The 12,155-nt window shown below is 40.5% G+C and overlaps 1 protein-coding gene across 5 annotated transcripts in view; it reads left to right on the forward strand.

The window, feature by feature from the left end:
• LOC150081105 (putative 3',5'-cyclic phosphodiesterase pde-5) overlaps positions 1-12,155 on the forward strand; it is a 167,874-nt gene that overhangs the window by 125,081 nt on the left and 30,638 nt on the right. For all 5 annotated transcript variants that reach the window (XM_090382156.1, XM_090382158.1, XM_090382160.1 and 2 more), the window contains 7 exons: positions 1,564-1,622; positions 3,339-3,390; positions 3,508-3,653; positions 3,833-3,925; positions 4,184-4,252; positions 6,418-6,532; positions 11,753-11,892. In XM_090382156.1, coding sequence (XP_090238282.1) covers positions 1,564-1,622; positions 3,339-3,390; positions 3,508-3,653; positions 3,833-3,925; positions 4,184-4,252; positions 6,418-6,532; positions 11,753-11,892 — 674 coding nt within the window. The remainder of the gene's footprint in view (positions 1-1,563; positions 1,623-3,338; positions 3,391-3,507; positions 3,654-3,832; positions 3,926-4,183; positions 4,253-6,417; positions 6,533-11,752; positions 11,893-12,155) is intronic.

The following is a 12,155-nucleotide window of genomic DNA, read 5'->3' on the forward strand; positions in this document are numbered from 1 at the left end:
TTTAAAATTGTATTCAGATAACATATATTAGAAATATATGAATTTCTGTCTATTGGAGCATTTAAAGATAACTATTTGCAAATGCTTAGATGTATCCTCATTTCAAAATTATATGTAGGATACTATTTTACATTTTCTGGTTAAGAGAGCAAACAATACGAATTTGATGAGAACGCTGTGTATATAAGGTAGGATATAACTGAGTTGGCTTTGCATTAGTAACACCCCTTGTGTATTAATGGGCCGCTGGTGAAGGGTCTAAAGCTGGAAGGCTGATATAAGATTGTAGTTCGCACACGTGGCGATTATTTTGTGCTTGTTTTGGAGGAGGAATGGGTTGGTGTTGAGATCTTTCCGACTTCGAACGTGGAATGATTGTGCTGCAAGACGTGAAGATGCCAGTATGTCGGGTCTGCCGTGAGTGGCTCAACAGCCATCAAACAACCAGCCATAGCAACCACATGAATTGTACGCCGCACGTTAGCTCGATATAGGCTCTGGCAGTCTACAGCCGTCACGAATATCCAAGCTAACAGCGAGACACAAGAAACTTGCGCGGGCACATTAGCACCAACATTGCACCACCGACATCTGGAAATCTGTTGCCGGGTCTGATGAACCTCGTTTCTAAATATCATGCTGATGGCCGTATCCGTGGAGAAAGCAACACGACACCATGGCACCTGGGTACACCGTTGTTATTCGGCAGGATGGATGAAGTGGTGTTATAGTTTGGAGAGTTTTAGCGGCATGTCCTGGGTCCTCTGATCACCGTTAATCAACGGCTCTATGGGAACGGTTAGCTTTCTATCGTCGCGAACCAAGTTCAACCCCTTCACGATGACAGTGTATCCACACAACTTCGGCCTCTATCAACAAGTCAACGCACCATGCCGCAAGGTCCCGCAGGATGCTAACTAGTTTCAGGATCATCAAAATGAATTCTACGTCCACCTATAGCCACTCAACTCATCCGATCTCAACCCAATTGAGCACGTTCGGGACTATGGAAAAGGACATTCGATGCTACGGCTGTCCACATAATGCGCGAGTAATACTGGACACGCTGTGTGCAACGCACGGTTAGCACTACCTCAGGACACCCTACAACACTTTTTGGAGTCCATGACAAGACGTATACGGGATGTGCTCGGGCAAAACATGAAGTATTAAGTAGATGTAGATTAATGCAAAACCAACTTAGTGCATACCATACGAAAGTAAGGTAGGATGTTTGACAACTTCCAATCACTGATGAACTCCACCCACAAGTTTGCCTCTTCTCTGGAACTGCAAAGTGACTAGCTTTCATTTAATTAAATTATTGTAGTTTATTACTATTATTTGTTCTATTATTTTCCTATTCTCTAATTTATTTATTTATTATTTGTTTTACCGGTAACTTAACTTAATGCAATCCTCTTTTGTACATATGATTTTAATGTTTGAATCTGTATCAATGTTTATCTTCCTGTTGGATGTTGAATAAATTTTCCTTTACCGTTGAAATAAGAGATTTTTATCAAAACAATTTTCAATGTACATCTGAATATTTTATTTCAGCTCTACAGTAATATGTCCAAGCAGCGCAAATTAAACCATTTCCTGCTGACAGTTGTGAAGTGAGTAATTTCAGAACTCTTTTGAATTCATAATGTTTAATTACAGCGTGTGTGGGTGTGTGTTGCAACTTTCGATATTACCCACAGACAAAATTAGCGTACTGTTTCAACCAAACCAAAAGATGAATCGGCGAATGGAAAGAAGAACTAACACGCGATCGTTCTTTTGAAATTAATTCTGCGAAAGGGAACTTTCTGAAGAAAGAAAATTGTCTGCATCGTCTCAAGATCTCAATAGAAAGATGCAAGGCAGTACATCGGCTTTTTTTCCCTTCTGTTTCTTTGTTGTCTTCGCTACTGATTGTTTTAGCTGCCAATCGACACCACGCTAACGTCAACGCAATCAATACCGTATATAAATACTTATCTTTCTCTCGCATCCCTCCCATCTTTTCCTTCATCTTCCTATCCGGCGAGAATGTTCTGCTCGCTGAGCGATTCCACCTTTTGTTTCAGACGTTGCTGTTCCACGTCACTCTCGCAATGTGTTATCTCTCGCAGATGTGCTGTTCACTGGAGCGCTTAGCCTAACCCGATTTCTTCTCGTCACATGTCAGACAATTCGCGAGGATTAGCAGAACATGAGATGAACGGTGGAAAATGGCACCACTCTCGTCTTCCCTATAGCTGACTCGTTTAATATCCTTCGATAAAATATCCAAAGCGCACTTTTACAGCTATTTTCGCATAGAAAATGGCCGCGTATGGTAAATAATATTTCCAAAATAAAGTATATCAGTCTAGGATTCAGTGGTTTTCACTTTAATGTGGTTGGCAACAAATGACAAGGCATCTCACTTGTTGGCTGAACACTAGAGGCGGATTAAATACGAGGGAAGTTTAATAAAATTATCGTAATTTTTTGTGAACAACCGTACTGCTTGCTATTTCTAGCTGAGCCTCGGAATATATGACCAAACCAAGCTGCATCACATACCAGCTGCGCAGTTGATCTTGGCGAACGGTCAAGTTTATGCACGTTCAGTTTCGCCTACGTAACATTAAACGTGACACGCAAAGAACAGTATGCTGCTCGCAAAGAGAGTATGACGAATCTACTCTTCCATATAGCACAGCTTGCTGGTTGTTTAGAATGTTAAAGATGGACGTGACTCAATCAGCAATCCGGAAGCTCCAACCACTGCTATCACAGAAAACATAAACATTGTTTGTGTAATCGTGAGAGAAGATCGTCTTTTAGCAGTAAGGCAAATGGCAGAGATGTTGAGTATATCAGCTGGAAGCACGCGCGGTATTCTCCATGACCATTTGCACATGACACGTGTTTGTACACGCTAGGTTCCAAGACTGCTCACACCTGAGCAACAGCAAATTCGCGTTACTGAAGATGGCGAGGTTCTGCACAAGGTGGTAACGGTGGATGAGACATGCCTTTATCCAGAGAGCAAGCAACAAACTCTATTTGGAAGCTACGTCATCGCCAACACCGAAAAAAACAAAAGTTCTGGTTCCTGCAAGAGAGGTTATGGTCGTCGCTTTTGTAATTTAATAAAATAAACAAGTATCAACAGGTACCTGACATCGTGGTATACGGTCAACATTTTTATAATATACTTTACTTATTTCCCTTGGATTTCAATAATCGAAAGATAGCGTGTATGTCACTTTTTCTGCAATGAATAAAATAAAAAGTATAATTCATTATAGTAACCTGAACAAAAAACGAGATAATTTATTTTGTCTTTTCATTTTCAGGTCAATATTCCAAGACATGGTGAGCATGGACAGTGTCATCGTCAAAATCATGGTAGGTAAATGCAATCCAAACTGATGATTTTATTTGTTTATTTATTGCTTTATATAACATTATATACACGGCTGGATGCGCCAACTACAAAGATGGCATTCGTACTTTGCTTTCAAGACCTTCGCCCAGAAACTCGTGAATGCTGATCGGGCTTCTTTATTTTTGGTCGACGCAAAAAGTAAAGAACTGTACGCGAGGATATTTGACGTCACTGGACCAGATGGCGAAAAGACAATCAACATGGATGCTGCCAAGGAGATCAGGTAAGAATTAAGAACATTTGTACTCAGGCCTGGAGTTGCCATTCTTTAAAATTAGATTTATAGTTGTCGAAAATAAATTGAGAGCAACGTACCCGTTGCTTTGGAGTGGATCACTGCAAGTATTCCTAAAAGTGTTCTTTCAATGACAGTCTTTTTAAAACATAATTTTGCATTTGTAGGTTTCCAATCGGCACTGGTATTGCTGGATACGTTGCAATGACTGGAGAATCCCTTAACATTCCTGATGCATATGACGATGACAGATTCAACAGGCAAGTACCATTAAAGAGCTCTCACGAGCTGTTAAATCTAAGTAGTTTTTATGTTCAAAAGCATTTTTATAGTGAATTAATTCTGAATAAATTTAATGAATTATACTTAAAATTAAAACGCTTCAGCAATTATTAAATTTGAACTAATTAATTTCAATCGTTAGCATTAAATTCATGAGTAACCAAATTAATTTAATTATTAACTGAAACAATATGCAGTCATTTATATTTTTAGTTAAGTTTGCTGTATATCCCCAGGGCTATAGATCAACAAACAGGCTACACCACCAGGAATCTGCTCTGCATGCCAATTTTTATCAGGGGACAGTAAGTAGCTTTTTAATCATTTTATGCGATAATTTCTAATCATTTTAAAGTAAATCCCATGAAAATGCGAAAACTTCGAGTGCTGGAGACATATTTACAAGTGACAGTCTTGATTTTATGCATTGTCTCTCCATCTGTCTATAATCAGCAAAACCACGAATGTGCATGTATAAGGGAAACAGTAAATGAACATAGCGTTCAGCGTAAAGGAATTTGTGTTCTTGCAAGTTTATTTTTATATAAAGGGGAGGAAAAAGAAAAGGGAAAGAAGCATATTATTATCATGTATACTGGCATAACAACGTGATGCAGACAGGATTAAAATTCCCTGGAGAACAATCAACAAAGACGAAATAGCGCGTTTGAACTTTAAAAGTGGGACAGCTAGGATTAAATGCAGAAGAAATCAGTATCTTCTGGAAACTTTGGAAAGCTTTTAAGGCAGATGGATAAAACCCTTTAGGAAAAGATACGTAGCAGCAGCTGTGTACTTAAAATTAGGACCTCTGAGGAAGCCGTTTTTGGCCAAGCCCATCGGCATACATCTAATCCACGTTTGCCCACGAGGTCAAAAACTTTTTGACCTCGTGGGCAAACGTGGGAGGAGACTATCAGTGCTCAAAACACCCGGGGAAATTTGCATATTCCAACAATTATCGTGAAAAGGTAGAATTTATGAAAAAAATTAAACTGACGACATCTCACCTATTTATAAAGAGAGTTAAAAATTATATACGAGTTGTGGCAATAAAGTTCCCGGCCTGGTTCAATAAGAAGAACACAAAGTGAAGGAGCTCAAAAATGGTTTCATTTTTATTGAAATTTCTTGTGACTCACACCACCGGACTGAATGCATTAATTACACTGTTCTATACGTTTCTGAAAAGAGTTGGCAAAGGCTTTCAAAGAGATGATGTTCAGTTCGGCGGTTACGATTTCTTTATGTCCTCAACGTTTGAGGATAGTTTCCACCTTGGGATACACGAAGACCGCTGGTGCTAGATCGGGAAAGAGTAGGGTGGATGATTGATCTGCACAATGTCATATTTTGTCAGAAATGTCTCACAATAAGTACGGAATGGGGGGGGGGGCATTGTCGTGCAACAAGAACCAGCTGCCTTTCTCTGGAAATTGCGGCCTCACCGATGAAATGCACTTCAATAGTCTTTGAACCACCTGTACATAGAACGGTGCATTGACTTTCTTCCTTGAGATACAAATCTCTTGTGACTGACATCCTGTTTGTAGAAAAACATGGTCAGCATCGTCTTGATCCTGGACGTCTGTAAACCGAACTTTTGCGCCTTCGTAATGATTTTGAAGTCGACTACATGCTCCGAGACTCCGAACATCCAACGCTCATCTCTAGTGACAATGCTACAGAGGAAATTAGGATTGTCTTGACAAGTCTGGATGAAGTCTTCGCATGATAACGTTCTTCGTTGCTTCTGCTTATCCGCGGGGCTGCGCGGTGGCACAAATTTTGCACAGACTTTCCTTTTCCCTAAATCTTCATGCAGAATTTGAAGCGTCGTCTTCTTATTCATATCCAACTCATAAGCCATCGTTCTCATGGTCAAACGAAATCTTGCCACAATTTACCAAACCTTTGCAACTCTGGCCTGATTTTGAGAGGTTGACGGACGCTCACCTCTTGGGTTGTCGCGAAAATCCGGCCTCACCGCAGGCATCGAACCGCTTATACCATTTCATCACCAAAAAAAAAAAAAAGTTTAAGGTTTCATTTGTTTCAGCTGCAATTTTTTCTAGTCTAAATCAAAATTTGATATCGTTCAATACTGCATTGCAAATTGGACCACCGTCTACAACGTACCACATTTCTTTTATTTTCAGATTCACCGAATATGACCGCATCAGCACTGGTCCGGGACTTTATTGCCATACCTTGTATGTTCAGTTATCAACCAAATTTCTTAATAAATGGTTTTTATCGGGTTAATTACTTGATCAAAAAAAATTACTTTCTGACCGAAGTGCCACAGGGATCATCGTTAGGGTTGTTATTTTTCAATATTAACATTATATACTAGTATATAAAATTTATATATCTTACTTATTATACGAAAATGTACGTTAAACAGAATAGTGAATACATTTCGGTGGGCATTGTACGAATGAAACATTTGCCATCACTTCTTTTGCAGTGTGATCGGTGTAGTGCAAATGGTCAATAAGATCAACGGAACTTTCAACAAGGCAGATGAAGAGGCCTTCGCCACTTTTGCCATCTACTGCGGACTAGCCTTACATCATGCCAAGGTAGGAGACGTTCGGTAGTTTATTATATCAATATACAGTAGTTTTTAATGTCACAAAGTAAGGTTTTCGGAAGTAAGAATTCGGAGTGCACGACACTTTCGGTGTATGAGGACATGTCCCATTACGAAATTGTTCAGAACAGTTTCTGAACAATTCACCCAGAAAACTTCTGTTTGGGGTGGAGGGATCTCGTATGCATGTTTCGTACGAGATCCCTCTAACCAACCACCATTGGTAGCTTTTACAAGCGTCAGCAATGACAGCTGACCTTTGTCGAAGCTACCAATTTATGTTTTGCACGGAAATTGCAGTTTACAGTTACATAAAATAAGATATGTTCGTGGAGGAATTTATTCATTTAATCCTCACTCCCTTCGTGATGCGTCTATGAATAAGGAAATTCAGCAGCACCTCCCCTCCCCTGTGTAGAAATGGACAAGTCTGTGACGCTATCAATGTCGGGAATGGCTGATATAAGATTGTAGTTCGCACACATGGCAGTCAGTTTTTTGAGTGTCTGCTGGAAAAATAGGTCGGCGTCGAGATTTTTCCGACTTCGAACGTGGAATGATTATGGAGGAAAGACGTGCAGGTGACAGTATCTCGACACCAGCAAACATGGTTAAGTGCTCCCATTCTGTGGTATCGAGTGTCTACCATGACTGGCTCAATGATCACAGAGGGACAGCTACGTTTAGTCACCATCTCGTTACACAACAGCGACGCAGCATAGTGAAAAAGAAAGAAAGAAGAAGAATCTTTATTGCAATTCAGCTGTCGGATGTCAGGCGCATCAGTCGCCTCTCGATTTAAACCAATGATCTCAAGACCCACCCGTCAAACTAAAGCCATCTTTGTTTCCCGAATCGACCCTCAGTCTACTCCAGTCGGTCGAAATTAGGTCAGAATTCCTGCGACTCATGAATATAACCTTACTGAAGAAAGCATCCACATATGCGTCCTTCAAAATTATTTGTGATGCAAAATATATTAATAATGTTGCCGCCACCTTCTTCTGGCCAGAGGGAGCTCTCATCAGGCCATTTTATCACAACGGCTCTCCGAGAATTAAACCACCATACTATGTATTTCCTGGTAAACCACCCATAAATTGGCAAGAATGACGCAGGCATGAAACTGAGCCATCTCAGAATATCCATGCCCTGTCAGTTACGCAGGATAAGCAGCCTCTGTCAGATCGTTAGTCAAACGTCAATAAAATTCCTACAATAGTCACGGAACGACGCATGATACATCGCAAGACTATATTTCTTAAAAGGCCTACGAGGTACATATAAAACCCCAACCGCCATGAGGAAGATATTCTATCAAAATATTAGAAGCATACGGAACAAGTTAGACACGTTAGAACAAATGCTCTTGTCATGCTCTGCTGATATTGTCTGCCTCGCCGAGACCTGGCCACAGCCACACCAAGAGTCCATAGTCACTGTTAACACTGCTGGATACAAGGCCTACTTCAAATCGAGAATTAGTACGAGGGGTGGAGGAGTAGCCCTGTTTATACGTGATAGCGGATTTCGGATGATCTCAGCCTCTTACTTGGATTTAGAGCTTTATGAGGCAATACTTGTCACATTAAAAGTCCACACTGCACCCTTAGATATAGCGGTCGCTTACATCTCTTCTATACCTAATCTATAATTGAAATATAACCTAGTAGATTGGTTTCTCAACATGTCAGCCACCCATATAATATGTGGAGATTTCAACCTTCCACCACAACTCAATAACCTGCTTGACACCATGTTAAATAGGCTGCAACCCTGCTCCATCTCTCTTATTAATGACCAACCCACAAGAGGGGAAATAGACTAGACATAATTCTGTCTTCAGGTAAATGTGTGTGTGTTTTTTTTTTTTTTTTTTTTTTTGATTTTATAGTTGTTGGCGCATCGGCTTCTGTGGCCATATTGCACCTCCCAAGGTTTTTGCAGTACTTTGATCCAAGCCCGAGGCGGGAATCGAACCCGCAGGTAAATGTCTAATTGATGTACCGCCAAAAACGTTCTTTCTATCCTATCACAGTCCAGTCGCTATCCTCATAATGCTACCCTAGATTGACTTCAACATTAAGGACAAATGTAAGAACCAGCTTGTGACTTCGCCAGCCTTTCTGAACCCGAATAACCGCTTATATGCTGCTAGCTGTATTCCTTGGAATTGTCTACTCACATGTGACGCCTTACTCGCAACATTTCTCTTAACTAGTTGGATCAACTCTGTTGCAGAATTTGCGGCTTCTAAATTTGTAAGGATCTCATCAAGATCGAGAACCTGATGGAACGCGAGCCTAACTGTCTTGTTTAAATTAAAGCAAACTGCACAGAAAATGTAAACTGTCAAACAATACACAAGACAGAATTAACTACTCATTAGCCAGAGCAACATTTAATAGGGAAAAATCTAAAGCAATCGACTGCTAAATGAAAGATACATTTGACAAGGGAAAGCTACCCCGATGTAGGCATAGGACTGACACATATCAGCGAATTGACGGTGAAGCTTGGATGGACCACATCAATTGATTCCCCAACATATATCATCAGTCACAAATCATGGAGTTTGAGTGGGTTCCGTTATTTGATAATGAGCTGGAGTCTTATATCGCAAAAGAAGCGCCGATACAGAGTATTAACTCCATCAAGGCCACTAAGACACTGGAATCGGTCAGATTGCTCACTTCATGGTAAAGTATTTCAGCCCATATCTAATTGAACCACTGATAGCTATTTATAACTCTATCCTTGCTAATAGGGTTTTCCTGGAAAATTGGAATAAGTACGTTGTAATCCCTATGATGCCAAAAATTACAAACCCTAACCTCATGGAGCACTGTAGGCCTATATCTACACTCTTGATAATATTGGAGAAAGTCTACATTTGCTGCAACAAATCTTCCAAATAAAAGGAAACTTGCTGAAGTTCCCGCAGTCCCTACTAACTTTCCATTCCATTTACTTCCATACAGACTGTCTGATCCTCCAACTACCAGTCCATGCAGGAGTTCCACAAGAGGAATCTTATCCAGACTCCTCTTTTCCGCAATGATGATCCCGTTCTGCGAGGGCAGGGACGATGTATACACGTAAGCAGATGCCATTAAGATCTTAGCGGTCATCCAACCGTCCTTGAATTGTGTGACCAGATCCCCATCAGTTAAGGACTGTAATGATGGTGTACTCTCTCAAAAAAATCACCAACGTTCGTATATCCAAAAATAACTGGAATGCCTGTCCCAATTGTCACAACTCATAGAGATCTGGGAATAATATTTGACAGCAAACTTACGTTCACGTCGCATATTGATTTACTTGTAAAGACGATGAACTATCTTCGTTGGACATCCAAACAACACCGTTTGCACGTGAGACAAGCTGCGAAAACTGCACGATACATAAGAACAACGGTGTATTCGGCCATATTGTATGGTGCTGAATTGTGGACGTCAGCCAACCGTACCCGCATTAGGAGAATATATGGGACTGAATTCTGGCTACTGAAGTGGGCCAACAATAAACACAATCTCCCCCATCAGTTAAGGACCACGCAGCTTGCTGAACAGCTGAAACTACAGCGTTTACCAGACACCATTGCCTGGAAACGACTGATAACTACAATAAAAACGATGACGGGCGTGATATCCTCACTGTGCTTTTGGCAGCTTTGTGTGTGGCACATCCCGCCATCTGCCTTAAGAGGCACAAAATCCCTGAGGACGAAAGCAAACAGACTGAAGATGGCTGATAGGTTCATACCAGCCAGAGCGTTGGAATCAATCTGCTGCTTATCTCAAATTGTAATTGACCTCGAAAGGCTAGTAGAATGGTTCGCTGAGTCTATAGTGTTTTCAGTTGTTTATTTTTGTTGTTATACTGAGCAATTTGTACGTTAACAACTGTCTTATGCCCTAGAAAGAAATGCAGCGTAAATGTAATCACTCTATATTTTACATTCCTTTATATTGTATTTTATGTAAATTCCCTGGCATTTACATGTCGTGAAGGGAATTTGTCACTCACCAATGTAATACTTTTTTAATTTATTTTGGTAGGATAAATAAAGATTTATTTATTTATCTAACCACCCGGCACAACGTAGGAATAGCAAGACCACTATCCACTTGGACTGTGCGTTGGACATTAGCTCGATATGGAAATGGGCAGCCATTACGGGTGCTCATGTTCACTGCGAGACACAAGAAACTGCGCCTTGAATAGGCACGTCAACACTGGACCGCTGACAGTCTCCGGGTCTGATGAATCCCATTTCCACTCCATCAAGCGAATGGGCGTATCCGCATTTATAGAAGGCAACATGAGGCCATGGCACCTGGATGCCTCGTTGGCGTTCGGTAGGCCGGAGATGATGTTATGGTTTGGGGACTGTTTTCTTGACATTCCCGAAGTATGACATTCCCTTTCATGATGACAGTGTATCTAGACAACTCTGGCGTCTATGAACAACGCACCACACCACAACGCCTGGCGGGTCTCTAACTGATTTCAGAACATGACAGTGAATTCTCCATCATTCACCTATGGCCACCAAACATAGGCCGATCTCAACCGAAATGAGCATGTTTGGAACCTACTCGGAAAGGACATTCGATGCCGCGACAATGTGCGGGCATTAATGGACAAATTGTGCAACGCATTGGTAGCACTATAACAGGACCCTGTGACACCTTGTGGAGTCCATACCAAGGCATGTACGAGCTATATTACGGGAAATCAGAGACAAAATCCCACATGTGTTCCAAGCCTTCTATTTACACTACATGGAAATTTTCAGGTCTGACTGAATCGTAATCCCTAAATCTCTTTTTTTTTTTTTTTTTTTTTTTTTTTGTACTGGACCACTGGACTCTCTTCAAGTTTAAAGAAGACATGATAATTCGATGAAAAGGTCCCTCTGATTGAATTAACATGTCTTTTCAACCCAGATACGATGTTTAAGTTCGCACCTAAAAGCCACACGAAGGTTGCTTTCAATACAGATTGTAACTTGTGCACCGATAATTAAAAACTATATTTTAAAACTTACTGTAACCTTCCTTCCTTTTATAGAAATAGAATTATGTCTAAAATAAAGTTTCCTTTGTCTGTCTTCTTTAAAGAGATTATCATTTAAATAAGCGGTACTATGAAGAGTTTTTCTCCACTAATAAGCACTTTTAACTCATTTTAATCCTGGCAGTTGTACGACAAGATTCGACGTTCCGAGCAGAAGTACAAGGTCGCGATGGAGATTCTTTCCTACCACAACACGTGCAAAGAGCACGAGTACATCAGTGTGAATGAGGCGCCTCCACTCGAAGAGGAAGAAATGCTTCAACAGTAAAGTTGTTTCTGTTTTTAATAATTTACCTTATTTTATTTATTGCTCTTCTGTTAAGGACATTTAATTAATTCAGCCCGTTAACTCGTAAGCGTGGGGTGAAACCCTTTGCGAGAGAAGGGTGTTTAACTTGACCATTTACGAGACCCGCTGCAAATAAGCACTAGCGCAGTTCTTTTATTTTTATTTATTTATTTTTGAAATGGGCTATTACACAACGCGGATTAAACTGGACATTTGAAACAACAACTTACAAACGCAC

This window comes from Mastigoproctus giganteus, chromosome 9, assembly GCF_048544385.1.
Source record: "Mastigoproctus giganteus isolate SK-2022 chromosome 9, ASM4854438v1, whole genome shotgun sequence".
In the NCBI taxonomy this organism is placed as follows: Eukaryota; Metazoa; Arthropoda; class Arachnida; order Uropygi; family Thelyphonidae; genus Mastigoproctus; species Mastigoproctus giganteus.